This window comes from Astyanax mexicanus, chromosome 24 (genome assembly GCF_023375975.1).
Source record: "Astyanax mexicanus isolate ESR-SI-001 chromosome 24, AstMex3_surface, whole genome shotgun sequence".
Classification (NCBI taxonomy): domain Eukaryota; kingdom Metazoa; phylum Chordata; class Actinopteri; order Characiformes; family Acestrorhamphidae; genus Astyanax; species Astyanax mexicanus.
This window is the reverse complement of record NC_064431.1, coordinates 26,534,559-26,550,485: the sequence shown is the minus strand read 5'-3', so window position 1 is coordinate 26,550,485 and position 15,927 is coordinate 26,534,559. Positions and strand designations below refer to the sequence as shown.

General features: G+C 40.8%; 2 protein-coding genes across 6 annotated transcripts in view; one reads left to right on the top strand and one right to left on the bottom strand.

Annotated features, from left to right (window-relative positions):
* Nucleotides 1–15,927, bottom strand: part of LOC103029679 (solute carrier family 2, facilitated glucose transporter member 9-like) — a 1,095,244-nt gene that overhangs the window by 781,844 nt on the left and 297,473 nt on the right. The gene's annotated exons all lie outside the window — the stretch shown is intronic.
* The window catches only part of LOC103023416 (A disintegrin and metalloproteinase with thrombospondin motifs 9), a 94,786-nt gene continuing 88,539 nt past the window's right edge, over nucleotides 9,681–15,927 (top strand). The window contains exons 1-2 of the mRNA XM_022682812.2: nucleotides 9,681–10,068; nucleotides 11,577–11,974. Coding sequence (XP_022538533.2) covers nucleotides 9,990–10,068; nucleotides 11,577–11,974 — 477 coding nt within the window. The 5' untranslated portion in view covers nucleotides 9,681–9,989. The remainder of the gene's footprint in view (nucleotides 10,069–11,576; nucleotides 11,975–15,927) is intronic.

Sequence of the window (15,927 nt, the reverse complement as noted above, 5' to 3'; positions counted from 1 at the left end):
TTTGTCATGTCCTATAGAAGGTAAATAACACTCCATTTACCTGTGAAGACCTTCTGCATTGAATGTGGTGGTACCGCTTTAAAATAAGCCTACCTTTATGAAGGGTTTATAAATGGTTTACAATTAGTTTATTAATGGTTACTAATTAGGTTGTAAATGCCTTAAAAATCATTAATATTCAGTTATAACATATTGAACACATAGAAAGGGCAACAATATAGATGGCTGTGGGTTCACTATTTGGCAAACAACAGGTCATTGTTGCCCTTTCTATATATGTATGATTTTTAAGGCATTTACAACCTAATTTGTAACCATTAATAAACTAATTGTAAACCATTTATAAACCCTTTGTAAAGGTAGTCTTATTTTAAAGTGGTGCCAATGTGGTTGTCTTTTTCGTAAGGACAATTCAAGCCAGAAGCCTCCAGTCAAGATCATTACCACCCACTGCACTGTCCACTCTGTAAGCACTGTTAGCACAGGTGGAGCAAATCAGTACTCATGTGAGGTTGACTGTGACAACTGTCCCTGATTGGCTGACTTTTGGCATAAGAATGTGACGAGTGTGCAAGTGGAATCCTGGGTATTGTAGTCTAAAATATTAACATTGACACCACAATGTTAACATTGCAGCCAGGATAAATTCTGATTAAAACGTGGTGAGCCAAGATAAATAAGTGTAGACACAATGAGTTTTCCATGTAAAGTTTTTTGCCGCACCTCCAAAGTTTAGTTTTACACCTCACCATGCACGTCCTCCCACACACATTCAATGATGCTGAGGTCTATTGTTCTGAGTATTCTGAGCAGTTTAAGCAACTTAATTTTTTTTTATTTTAATTATTGATCAGCTTCACATCTTTTTAGACCCACAGTGATGTGTCTTCTTCTCACGGGAGAACAAAGGATGGACACAAGCACCTGTTGATTCAGTATTTTCAGATAAGAAGTGAGAGTGTATGGGGTCTCAGAGTGGTCCAGCGGAAAAGGTGCTGCTTCTATGATCGGGAGATCGCCGGTTCGAATCCTGTTCATGTAGCTTGCCATCAGCTGTCAGAACCCTGAAAGAGCACAGTTGACCTTGCTCTCTCTGGGTGGGTAGATGGTGCTCTCTCCTCTCACCACTCCAAAGGAAACAGAGTCGCTTCGCTTTTTTCTGAGTGCACTGTGATGCTACTCGGCAATGCTACATCAGCAGCAGTTCGAAAAGAGGCGGAGTCTCACTTCACATGTATCAGAGGAAGCATGTGCTAGTCTTCACCCACCTGGTGTTGGGGCATCACTAGTGATAGGGGGAGTTGTAAATTGGGGAGAAAATGTGATTTACAAAAAATGGTTCCAAACTTTTCTGGTTGACGGAGACACCAACAAGCATCTTAACTTTTAATGTCATTTCAATTTCAATTCAATGTAGCTTTATTAGCATGACTGTAATTTACAGTGTTGCCAAATCATTATAACAATTAACAACAACAATGATATGAACATACACAACAGACACAATAATAACATTCATAACAAAAAGAATCCTTAATGATTATTATAATAATTACATTACTTATCAATAGTTACCCACTGTCTCTCAGGCTGTGACATGTACTTACATATTTGGCAGTGAGGGGGGCGGTGTGCCTCTCTCCCATAGCGATTCATAATTTTTGGAATTAAATTTCGAATTAAATCTTAAAATTTGTTCATAAAGCAATGTTGTGTTTCTTTGAATTCGTCACACTACAGACTGTCTCTCTCTCTCTTTCTTTCTCTTTCTCTCTCTCTCTGCCCCCAGCTGCTTCAGATCACAGCTGTGTGAAGGCTACGGGTTATCTCTGCAGTTGCTTCTTCCAACTGAGAGTGATTAGATCACTCCATTTATCCCTTTGTTTGCTATGAGAGAAGAGGAGTGAGTGAAGACACTGACCGCTCATCTGAGGTTTAGATGCCCTTGCGGCTCCCACTGGTCAAAACACCACAGTTCTTCCAAACCATCTGTCATGTCTCATTTCAATCAAAAGCCCTCAAGAGTTTCCCTTAGTTACAGCCACAAAGCAGTGTCCCATTTCTCAACAGCTTTAAACTGATGTAATTTTCCTCTGAATATATATAGGATCACCCAAGAACAGATGTTGATTTGTTAGTTTTACACAAGAGCTACAAAGCTAGATTCCCACCCACTGCTAGCATCCAGAGTGACTTACATTTTAACCATGTTATAGAGTTAGAGGGAGTCTCATTAATTGGAAGAAGAGGAAAAATTGGCTTTGCATACACAATACAAAAAAAGGGAGAGTTGTCAAGCTCGATATAACTTCCACCACCTTCCAAAGAAGAGGAGATTCGTCTGTACCACTTTAAAATAAGACTACCTTTATAAAGGGTTTATAAATGGTTTACAATTAGTTTATTAATTAATTAGGTTGTAAATGCCTTAAAAATCATTAATAATCAGTTATAACACATACGTAGAAAGGGCAACAATAGATGGCTGTGGGTTTACTACTGTTGCACTTTCTATGTATGTGTTATAACTGATTGTTAATTATTTTTAAGGCATTTACAACATAATTAGTAACCATTAATACACTAATTGTTAATTAAAGTGGTACCGACGAATCTCCTCTTCTTTGGAAGGTGGTGGAAGTTATATCAAGCTTGACAACTCTCCCTTCAAATATGTAGTCTTATTTTAAAGTGGTACCGATTCGTCTGTGGTTGAAGGAACTAAATGTAACCATCCATACATCTCCTCTTACCATTTTTTGGAGGAAAACCAACACAGAACATCTTTTCCCAGAGAAATGGCTTATGTAAGTGAGCTCCAGTGAAGTGGATGCATCAGGTATGTGTGGTGCTCTTAGGTTAGCTTTTAAGCTAACAACTTACCTAACAGACATACATCATTTCACTTCTCTGAAGCTTCAAAACCAAGTTTCTCCACCACAGAATGGTAAGAGCAGACCTGGGACATTTAAGGGTGGGTGGTTCAACTTCATATTTCGCAGCTCATCGTCTTTGAAAGCTGGTAGACATATATGTTGTATGGAGTTCCACAATATTTCAGTCTTTTTGTGTTGGGTGGGACAGCTAGTTAGCCATGCTCTAAATAGTTGTAAATAAGGTTAGACAGCCTTTTGGAATGTTGGGTTAGCATTACCAGCAATGTTAGGATCAGTATCCACATCAGGTGCTCCAGACTGCTTTTGTTTGGGATAAGAGACAACCATAAACCATTTAATAGGAAATAATCAGTAATTCTAACAGACAAATTAAAAGCTATTGAAATTGGGGTGGATATTCCATTACCTATTAGGTATATTAGCGTCTCCGTAACTCAAGGGCATAACTAAAGGAGCTTAAATTCCAACACCAGGTTTCTCTTCACTAATACTCAACAATTTTTCTTTTTTATGAATCCATTTGTAGCATCTGAAACCTGGCAAGATGTGGAGTAACGCTCTGTATCTTTGTCTTTAGTCATAAATGTATTTTAAAGGCTTCTGCAGGCTTCTACAAAGGCAGACGTCCAGTTAGAAACATTCTACAAGGAGGTAAGCAGGCAACCCCCAAGAAGAAAGCTGGAATTTGGAGGGTTATCGCATGGAGCCCCTCACAAGTTTCTGAGTTGGGGTCTTCTCAAGCTAATCATTGTGTATAAATCTTGACGGATCCCTGCTCAGCTGACTCCATCATGTTGCCATTCCACAGAGCAGGGGGAGACCCGAGAGGTGTCTGGATTTGGAACAGACCCCAAACAGCTGTGTGGTTCGTTTTGGGAGGCCAGATTGCTGATTCAGGATAGAGTGGTAACAGATGACAATGCAAGTGAAGATCTTGTCCGTCTGAATTTTTGCAGAATTTCTCAGTGGAAGGGGAGTTTTAACTTTGGAATGTTAGACTCTGGTCTAAATCTGTTAATGAGTTTGTAAACTTGAAGTATTTTCCCTTTGGTTTGGTTTGTTTTCACACAGGGAGAACTAGAATCATAATGTATCAAAATGCATTACAACAAACCACAAAATAAAATTTTCTCCACGTATTGGTCAGACCAGTCTGGGGCAGAGAAAGAAAGTAAATACAAAAAGAAGGTCCTGTTCTGAACTAGTGGATATTTCTGTACAGTTTAACATGGAGCAACAGCACAGATGGCATTTGTAAGGTTGCTAGGTGGCAGAGTTAGGTTGGGACCAGAACAAGAACAGTTCCAATTAAGGGATTCAGTGCAGTTGTTTTAATCCACATATGAACCGAATTACTGTATTTATATATAAAATGTATCTGGATTTAGAATGCCAGAATATGCCAAGACTCTGTGGAAAATTATACCTTGTAGAAACTTTTCAAAAGTCTAAGGCTCAGCAGTCTGCTTGCTTAACCAACACATGCTTATCTTGCTTGAATGATTTCTGCCCCTAGCTGTAGTGCTATACTTTAATGAACAGCAACAGTACCTTAGCAAATGCTAACTCAATTCCAACTTGGCACCTATATTAGTCCACCTGGCAACCAACCAGGCTGAATGTAGGTTTAAACCATAGGTTTACTAATCATTAAGCCTTGATTTCAGAAAGAAATAATGAATGAGAAGAAAAGATAAGCTTTCACAATGGGTATTGTCAAAAAGCTGATTTGGCAAAGAAAGTTTTTCCTCAGAGAAAGCTTAGGAGGCCAAGTAGAGTACCAATGAAACAGGAAATCCATGTTACCTTGACAATAAAAGAAATATGTAAAAGCATAAATGTTATCCGACAAAAAGTATAAAAAGAATATAATAGTGTAGAATAGAATAGAATAGAATAGAATAATGTAAAAAGTTATATAATGAAGAACTGTGACTAATGCAAGACCAACCAAGGTCACAGCCTGTGTGAAACATGTTTCACACTAAAACATCTTCTTTCCAAATACATTCCTTAAAAAAGCCACCATTTGCCAGATTGTCCCAGAAACCAAATGTAGGCTTTCTATATGATCACTTTAAATAGTTCAGTGTTTTCTTAGAGTTGCTGTTCTTAAATACAATCTAGGACCCTCAGCAATCTATAAGGTCTTGGAAAGACCCCAGAGAGCCTTCTTTTCTGATGCTTAGTGGCTGCCTAAGACAGAGCATGCCCTCCTAACCACAGCAGTTACAGTATCAGGCTTTCCAACGGTCCAGTTCTGTGCCTTTCTGTCCTGGGTGATACTCAAATTCCCACAATATTCCAAAAACCCAAAAACAAGAGTAGAATAATGGGACAGAATTGATGCAGCAAGATGATGCCGGATTTGCAGATTATATCAAGGTCAAGAAGTTTTGTTCTTGGGAAGAGAATTCCTACAGTAACTGGACTGCAGGAGGAACCCTCATCTGATAATGCCTGAGAAAGTACCGTCAGACAAAACACACACTGGAGCAATGTGAAACCTATTGTACATAGTTCCACTAATCTTCCAATACCAATACCTGACTGCACTTATGCTCTTGAGACCAAACGCCATCGCATTTCACAGCAATATTCCATCATTTGGTGGGAAGACTTTGCAGAAGAGTAGAGGCTGTTTCTCACAGCAAAATAGGAAAAACGACCTAATAACACCCTGTCTGAAATGAGTCAAAATCCGAGTTACTGGATGTTACATCATCATCTAATCAGCTTAAGCTAAAACTCACACAAAGCAAAAGAAATAAAAGCCACATTCACGATTTACACAACTCTCGGATACTGTATTCCATTTTACTCAGTACTTTTAATCTGGGATCTTGGGATTCACTTAGTTTACTACAGTGAAACTTAACATCATTCTGAGGCTTAGCACTCAAAGGCTCTAAGCCAATTTACTGAAACAGAACATTTGAGTCAACTTATTAAGCTTAAGATATACAAACTTCTTTTGGTGACTTGCTTAAAGTCTCATTTAGGCCCTTCGATTTGATCTTCTCTTTAAACCATTGATCATATAATAGAACCACTATTAAGCTAACATTTATCAGTTCAATTTTCTGACCTTTCTGAAGTGTCTTTCGTAATACATCAAGCACAGGTGAAGTGGAGTGAGGGGTTTATATAGGCCAGTAAGCAGGTGTTTCGAATTCCGGCGATTACCTTCCTGGAGGTGCCTTGTGCAGTGTCATGTGATTGTGAGTGTCAGTGTGTGGTGCATCCTGGGTATTGTAGTTCGGAGACAGGAGATCGTAGGCAGAGCCTGAGTGTAGTAGAGACGGGAGCACTTTCAGCTCAAGGTATGACAAGTAGGTTCGATTATACCATCAGATTGGAACAGAAAATCAAGTAAGAATTAATGTTATATTTTTGTGAAATTTAGAGTATTTGAGTGTATGAAATGTGTGTTTATTATTGTATATATATATATATATATATATATATATATATATATATATTGAACTGATACTGATAAAAATAAATGTTACACTCTCCAGATATTTGTTACAAAGAATATAAAATCAGAATTTTTCCTGAAATTCTGATTGTGAGGGGCAGAATTTTTAAAACTTTTTTCACTGACCAACCATCTACCCAAATGTAAAATAACTTTGTGTGTATTAAACATAAAAACATTCTTTGACGAAAAAAACACATCAAATTTCAGCATCTTAAAAATCACCACTGATTACATGATGATGAGGGCCAGAGCAGTGCCCGGCCTTTCAGAGCTCTGACGGTCGAGTGACGTGGAGGAGAGCTTCAGAGCAGCGGCGCTTTAAAGGCCTGGAAAATGACTCCTGTTGTACGCTTTAGAACCCCAGGCCAAGTTTTGGAGTCCCATTCAAGCTTTCTAGTCCTTATCTGCCTCCATCAGGGCAGAAGGGAAGTGAAGATTACACTGGCGTGAGTTCACCGCGGACACAGGACCTCCACATGCAGCCTCTCTCTCCCACTTTCTGCACTGCTACTTTACCAAGAGTATAGAACGGATCACAGTTAAACACTTACGTACGTAGTTCCACTAATCATCCAATATCAGTACCTGACCTACCTTATGCTCTTGAGGCCGAATGCAATCAAATTCTCGCAGCAATATTCCAACATATAGTGTGAAGACTTTGCAGAAGAGTAGAGGCTGTTTCTCAAAATATTGCAATGCACACAACATTATGGGTGACATACCAGAGTTCAAAAGAGGACAAATTGTTGGTGCACGTCTTGCTGGCGCATCTGTGAGCAAGACAGCAAGTCTTTGTAATATATCAAGAGCCACGGTATCCAGGGTAATGCCAGCATACCACTAAGAAGGACCAGCCACATCCAACAGGATTAACTGTGGACGCTGTAAGAGGAAGCTGTCTGAAAGGGATGTTCGGGTGCTAACCCGGATTGTATCCAAAAACCTTAAAACCACGGCTGCCCAAATCACGGCAGAATTCAATGTGCACCTCAACTCTCCTGTTTCCACCAGAACTGTCCGTCGCCACAATAAATTATTGTGGTCTATATATATACAGTATTGTGCAAATATTTTAGGCACCTGTGGGAATTTTAAGTAATTTTAAGCAAATTTACAAAACAATACAAAAATTTAACATCACTGTTTTCCTTAAAACATCTCATAGTCTCTTCTTTTCCAAGTTTAGTAGTGTTATTTCTAGTTCTCAACATATGAACACTTGTTTGTGTAAATCAAATCACACTGATGTTAAATTAGGTGAGCTGCTGATGGAAATGAACATGCACATGCTGGCTGAGGAGCATCCAGGAGAAATGTGGATCTAAACTTTGTTCTACAGCTTTGCTCGGGATATAATCTACTTACCTAAAAATGAAAACTTCTTGTTACTTTTTACTGTATTTAGGTTTATTTGCGTCTGTTTAAATCATAAATCATATGCGATGCTTTTTTCAGGCAAAAACACTCGTATTGCTAAAGTAAATGAATTAGTGTTAATTGCTTATTGGGACGATTTGAAAGTCTTGGGACGCTTGAACGCCCTGCCCTTTGACTGCTTGTGTCACAAGCTCGCTGGTTCCAGACCAGACCAAGTTGGGGGGTCAGAACGACACCAACTTTTCTGCACGAAAACCTGTGATTTTGTGGTGGAAAAGCACATAACCGTTTGGGAACTCGGCACCAGAACCAGCACCATGCCGGTGGAAAAGTGTTCTATAAAGACCAAACTGTCCAGGTGACCAAGGACTGCCAATGCAAGCCAAGGTCAAGGTCAAGGCCAAGGTCAATACATACTTCTCCCACACGCAGGTGTGCCCTGAACACTGTGTGTAGACCACATGAGCTAACAAGCTGCACTTAATGTATGCTTCACTTAAATTACCCATTGCACTAATGAAGGGAAACAAGCAATTAGTTGTTGCAACATTAAGTATTTAATGGCTCTTTATGGTGTGTGTTGCCTCCTCCAGCGTAGATGTAGCACAGATATCTCAGCCTGCCCTCCAGGCATGTCGGCTGAGGCAATTGTTCTTAGGCGCACACCTGCAAAACCGCACCAGCGCTGTAAACAGGCCGAGTGTGTTTATATGCGGGGAAAATGAGCCGTGGCCTTCACATATGTAAACATTTTAGTACTTTTATGTTGCTGAGGCCCAAACACGTCACAGGGAAAAAACATGAATCACCACCAGTGGATACTGCCGCATGTGCATTCCCAGCTCGCTTTCTGTGGACAACCCATGTCAAGACACCACTAGATCCCTGAGGATTACTATGCTATATTATAGGCACTTAAAGCTCTGGAAAAAAATTAGACCATTTAAAATTATGAGTTGCTTTGATTTTACCAAATTAAAAAACCTAATCAAGAGGAAGATGGATGATCACAACCATCAAACCAAGCTGAACTGCTTGAATTTGTGCACCAAGAGTGCAGGCATAAAGTTATCCAAAAGCAGTGTGTAAGCCTGGTGGAGGTGAACTTGCCAAGATGCACGAAAACTGTGATTGAAAACCAGGGTTATTCCACCAAATATTGACTTTGATTTTTGCATTATTTAAGGTCTGAAAGCTCTGCATTGTATTTGTTATTTCAGCCATTTCTCATTTTCTGCAAATAAATGCTCTAAATGACAATATTTTTGGGGGGGATTTGTGAGAAGTTTTGTTTGTAGTTTATAGAATAAAACATGAATGTTTATTTTACTCAAACATATACCTATAAATAGCAAAATCAGAGAAACTGATTCAGAAACTGAAGTGGTCTCTTATTTTTTTTTCCAGAGCTGTATACATACATACAATTAAGCTGGCAAAGAAGCTGGCATTTCTGTGTAGTATGAAGTCTTATAAACATAATTTTCAAGTTTTGAGACTATAAGGCACAGTATTCTAATAATGATTATAATACGTTATGTGTACTTTTTCCAGAGTGTTACCACTAATCTTGAAAAAAAAATCTGTATAATAATGTTCTATTTTCCATACTTTTCCAGACCTGGAAATATATAAAAATCAAACTCCATACTTTCCATACTTCCCATACTTGGGTAGGAACTCTGGAATTGTGTTCCTAGAAAACCTGCCTGATGCATGACAATCCCTCTTACACTCTTGGTAACACCACAGCCTCCCCAAATCCTCCCACAGCCTGTTGCGCCACTGCAGGTATGCAGGCAACCAACAAGTGGGGCGTGGTTTGGGTGTAGGGGCGTACCCATCCGTCCACCGCAGATCACGCCCCTTTGACTTTTCTTCATGGGCCAGAGTTAAAGCGTGCACCCGAAGCCCACCGTGCAGAGGAGCCCACAACATCCAACTTCCCCCCTCCCAGCCCCATCCACCCCAATCACACACACACCCACACCCACCCACCCCACTCACTCAACCACCCACCCATTCACCCTTCTTTAACGCAGTATGCACGCTGCGCGCGGACTGCGCGAGGCGCTCGGGACATGTGAAGCCGGCCGAACGGCGCGCGGGCAGGACGTTGCTGGACGCCGGCTGGGGGATTAAAGAGGACAGCGGGAGAAAAGGAGAGAAAGACAAGAAGAAGCAACAGAGCAGAGAGGAGGAGGACGAGTGAAGGGGGATACTCCACCATGCACGCGCTGCTCTGGGCTGTGCTGTGCGTGCTGCCGGACCTGGCGCGTGCAGTGATCCCGGCGGACTCGAGGAAAGGTAAGCGGTCCCGGGGATGAATGAATGAATGGGTCGGGGCTTTGGAACGGTCCGCGCTCACTGTATTGGCTATTGGATATTTTATCAATAGGAGCTCGTGCAAGTACGCTAGTTTGATGCATGCACTTCGAGTGCAACTGTTTCAGTGAGCGCGAGACTTCAAGAGCCTCAATGAATGGGAATGAATGGAGGTGAGGATACAGTTTGACTTTGCTCGTGAATCACGAATCGGTTGAAGAGTGATTCATTGAAACAAGTCACTATACAGAGTCGAGTTTTCATTTACTTCTAATAGAATGAGATACGTATAGATAAAAAGTGGAAAGTAATTGAAGTGATGATAAAGGTTAACTTTGCTACTGAATCACGAATCGGTGACTCATTTAAACGAGTCACCAAACTCGAGTCGAGTTTTCAATGACTTCTAATAAAACGAGATAGATATAGATAGAGAGTGGAAAACAATTGAAGTGATGAAAGAGTTTGACTTTGCTTGTGAATCACGACTCGGTTGAAGACTGATTCACTGAAACGAGTCACTAATCTGAGTCGAGTTTTAACTACAATGAATACAATGAGAGAAATAGAAAGAGTAAGTAGAAATGAATGAAGGTGAGGATACTGTCTGACTTCTGCTTGTGAATCACGACTCGGTTGAAGACTGATTCAGTGAAACGAGTCACTAATCTAAGTCGAGTTTTAACTACAATGAATACATTGAGAGAAATAAGTGGAAATGAATGGAGGTGAGGATACTGTCCGATTTTGCCTGTGAATCACGAGTCGGTTGAAGAGTGATTCACTGAGACGAGTCGCCAAACTTTGTCGAATTTCCACTTCTTACAGAAGGAGAGTGGAAATGAATGGAGGTTATAATAAACTTTGTCTTTGCTTGTGAATCAAGAGATTTGGTTGAAGAGTGATTCGTCAAAACGATCCACTCATCTGAGTCTAGTTTCCAACTACTTTAGACAGAATGCGAGAAATAGAGAGAGTGGAAATTAATGGAGGTGAGGATACTGTCTGACATTTGCCTGTGAATCACGAATCGGTTGAAGAGTGATTCATTAAAACGAGTCACCAAACTGAGTCGAGTTTCCACTAAGTTCTAAGAGAACAAGAGAGAACCATCAAACCAAGCTGAACTGCATGAATTTTTGCACCAGGCGTGGCATAACGTTATCCAAAAGCAGTGTGTAAAACTGGTGGATACCAGGTTTATTCCAACAAATATTTATTTTTGAACTCTTAAAACTTTATAAACATGATCTTGTTTTTTTTGTATTATTTAAGGTCTGAAAGCTCAGCAAATAACAATATTTTTATTTGGACTTTGAGAGAAATGTTGTCTATTTCAACTGACAGTTCTAAAGATTCGGATCGGATTCTCTCAAACTTATGTCAGCTGTTTTGAATGTAAAACTGCACAAGCCTGTTTTGTACCGTCTCGTGCCTGTCAGTCGTAGCTCGTGCTAATGCTCCGTGTTGATGTGTTTGGTCTCGTGCAGCAGCAACGGCAGCCACTTCGCACCAGCACTTCAGCGCCTACGAAATTGTGACTCCCGCGCGCGTGGACGAGGCCGGCGAGCCGCTGCCCGCGAGCGCGCACTTCAAACGCAAGAGGCGGAGCGTGGACGCGCCGACGGAGCACGAGCACTGGAGCACGGAGCGCGTGCACTACCGCATCGCCGCCTTCGGCCAGGACTACCGCCTGAACTTGACGCTGGACAGCGGCTTCCTGGCGCCCGCCTACAGCGTCACGGTGCTCGGGCTGGGCGGAGGACGGAACTTCACTGAGGAAGAGGAGGAGGAAGAGGAGGAGACGGCGTATCAGCACTGTTTTTACCGGGGACACGTGAACGCGCACGCGGAGCATGCCGCCGTCATCAGCCTCTGCTCCGGTCTGGTGAGTGTAAACTTTCCCGTACTGTAACTCATGACGTTACGCTATGTGTTCTGGTACACTGTGTGATGATGAGTCACGTGGTATTGCATATTTGGTAACATTGGACAGTGTGATTGTGGGACAGTGTTTGGTAACATATGACAGTCTGTTATATGGTGTTATGGGACACTGTGTTGGATAATATGTGACAGCATGTCAAATTGTGTCATGTGACAGCGTGTTTGGTAATATGTGACAGTCTGATATTAGGCGTGATAGGAAAGTGTGTTTGGTAATGTGGGACAGTTTGGTAATGTGGGAGAGTCTGTTCTATGGTGAAATGGGACTTTTTGTTGGGTAATATGTGAGAGCCTGTCATATTGTGTTATGGGACAGTGTGTTTGGTAATGTGTGACAGTCTGTTGTATGGCTTTATGGGACAGTGTGTTTTGTAATATGGGACAGTCTGTTGTATGGTTACATGGATTGGTGTGTTTGGTAATATAAGATAGTTTGTTATATGGTTTAATTGGACAGTGTGTTTGGTAATGTAGTACAATCTGATAATTGGTGCTATGGGACAGTGTGTTGTATTGTTATATAGAACGGTGTGTTTGGTAATGTGGGACAATATGTTATATGGAATAGTTTCATTGGTAACATGGTGCAGTCTGTCATATGGTGTTCTGGGACAGTCTTTTGTATGGTTATATGGGACAGTGTGTTTGGTATTATGGGACAGTCTGTTATATGGTGTTTGATGAACACCACATGAGTGGAATGTGGGACAGTATTATATTGTATTAGACATGAGGGAGAGTGTTTTATTATAAGGGTTTTTTGTGAATATATATGGGACATTGTGTTAGGTCACATGGGCAGTTGCATTGATACTGTTGGACAGTTTGGTTTGGGACAGTGTACAGTCATATGTTGACGTATGATGGTATGATGGGGGACAGCACTCTCAGATGTGTGAAATGCGGACTCTGTTTGGCAGTGGGAGACTGTGTTGTGTAATCTGGGGCAGTGTGTTATATGGTGTAATCAGACAGTGTGTTTGTGGAACACTGTATTTGGGAATGTGGGGAAGTGTGTTATATGGTAATATGGGATTGTGTGTTTGGTAGTTTGGCACACTGTGTGGTACAGTAATATGAATATGATATGATATGTGTTTGGTAAAATGTGGGACAGAGTGCTCAGGCAATGGAGCAGTGTGTTGTGTAATTTGGGGGCAGTGTGTTGTATTGTAACATGTGACAGGGGCTATATGGGGCACTGGATTTGGTCACATTGGCCATCATGTTGGCAATAATGGACAGTGTGTTTGAGTATTATGGGGCAAAATATAGTTATATGAGACAGTATGTTTGGTATTCTGATATAAGGTGCTATATGGTTGTGTGAGGCTGTGTGTTTGGTAATATGATACATTACAATGTGTTAAATGGTTGTATGAGACAGTGTGTTTATTATTACAGTACAGTGTATTGTATGGTCAAATTGGACAGTGTGTTGGACACATGCATTGATTGTAATGGACAGTGTGTGTTTGGTATTTTGATACAGTGTGTTTGGTATTAAAATACTGTGTGTTTTATGATTAAGTGGAGCTGTACTTCAGGAATTATGTGCTGTGGTATTGGTAATAATGGAGATTGTGTGTGTTTGGTATTATAATACAATGTGTTATATGGTAATATGGGACAGTCTGTTGGGTCACATTGGCCATTGAGTATTATGGCACACTGCATTAGTGTATATTATGGACATATATTACATCATATGTGTTGGCCAGTGTGTAATGGTAACATATACTATATGGTATATTGTGATGAGTCTATTGTACTGTGTGTTATATGGTAATTATTAATGGTTTAATGTTATATGGTAATTATTATATGATGGCATATGGTTTGTTATATGGATATAAGGCTGTTATATAGTTCTATATTATGCATCTTATAAGTCTTCATGAGTATTAGAGTATTTTGTAATATAACGGGTCTTTATTCAGTATTTCATTTTGCTTGTTTAGTATGAATTCATACATATGTGAATGTCCATGTCTTTGGAACCGTGTCATTGGAAAAGACTGGGTTTTCATGAAGTGACCCGTGCTCCACATCTCCCCCTCTAAACTGAGTGGAGAGTAGAAAGAGAAAAGAGGGGAAAGGAGGTGACGTGTTGAGCGAATCAGCAGTGACGTAGCTGCTCCAGTGCTGATGTCAGTGCAAGTCCTTATATGGCAACTATGGCATCATCTCCTCGTAGATGAGAGCGCTGAGTAGTGTAGAAAGTCGCACAACGGACTCTCCCATAACTTTGTATTTTTAGTCGAGTGAGTTGGACGTTAGTGCGTGATGTAAACGGGACGGGAACGGTCCTGGGCGGTCTCGGGAGTGGGATTTATTGGGTTTTCCATGTTGTTATATTTCTATTTTCACGTGCTGCACTGCGCTGCTCTCTTACAGCTGCCTTATCTCCACTCTTCTGCTCATAGCCATAACAAGAGTTCCTTAAGATCCAGTGCTGAAGGAAAGTTAAAAGTGTGTCATGGTGCAGGAGGGAGGAGGACTCGTGTGCACTCGCTCACACTCACTCACTTTGTTAATCGCTCAGAATCTCTGCTGGACGCTGCACTGTTGCTGGACGAGTCTCTGCAGATTCTGCACGCAGGCTGTTGGAATCGCCCGTGCTGTCTGGCGTACGCTACAGATGCCCAGATGCGTTCCAGGACAGATGAAGCTGTTTAGTTGGAAGAATCTGCATGCTCTCAGAATGTGGAATGTTAATAGGCAGAATTCACAAAATAGCTTAAATCATGCTTTGAGGCTGCAGTTTGCTATTTGCATGCTTTTAATATAAATTCTCAGCTGAGATACAGTATGAAGTAAACATGCAGAATGCTCTTTTTGGTGGTGAGGGACCTAATTTTCCATTCTATTCCATTGCTAAAACTACCCGATTATACAATGCTACCAGTTCTAATAGGGTGTAAACATTATAGCTACTTTGGTAGTTGACAAAATATAGATATCACAATACAACTCTGGAAAACAATAAGAGACCACTTCAGTTTCTGAATCAGTTTCTCTGATTTTGCTAGTAAAATGAAAATTTTTGTTTTATTCTACGGACTACGGACTACGGACAACATTTCTCTCAAATTCCAAATAAAAATATTGTCATTTAGAGCATTTATTTGCAGAAGATTAGAAAAATGATGCAGAGGATTCATACCTTAAATAATGCAAAGAAAAACTGTGGTTTTAATCACAGTTTTCATGCATCTTGGCATGTTCTCCTCCACCAGTCTTACACACTGCTTTTGGATAACTCCTGGTGCAAAAATTCAAGCAGTTCAGTTTGGTTTGATGGCTTGTGATCATCCATCTTTCTCTTGATTATATTCCAGAGGTTTTCTCATCATTTTGAAGTAGTCTCTTATTTGTTTCCAGAGACTTATATTGTATTGATTATGTTAGTGATACATTATCGATTTTGTGGTGTCAAATATCGCTATTTTTATTGAAGAAAATTGGTTGCCAAATTCTGTGAAACTGACACCAATAAATCCCTAATTCTCAGTATTTGCTTATTTAGAAGTATTGTAGAGATTGTTTGATTGTCTTGCAATATATCAAGTATTAAAAATCACAGTATCATAATATCATCGTTATCAGAGGCAGTGTATTGTGTTAATATCGTATCGTGGCGGTCTAAAGCGCTGCCACTATGAGCGGGAGGTCGCAGGTTTGAACCCCCGCTCATGCAGCTTTGCCTTCAAGCTGCCGGCGTCCGAGGGAGCAAAATTGGCCCTGCTCCCTCCGGGTGGGTAGATGGCGCTCTCTCCCCACATCACTCCTACGGTGATGTCTGCAGCACAGGGCGTCTGTGAGCTGATGTACCAGAGCCGAGCCGCTGTGCTTTCCTCCAAGCGCGCTGGCTGCTCGGTAATGCTGCATCAG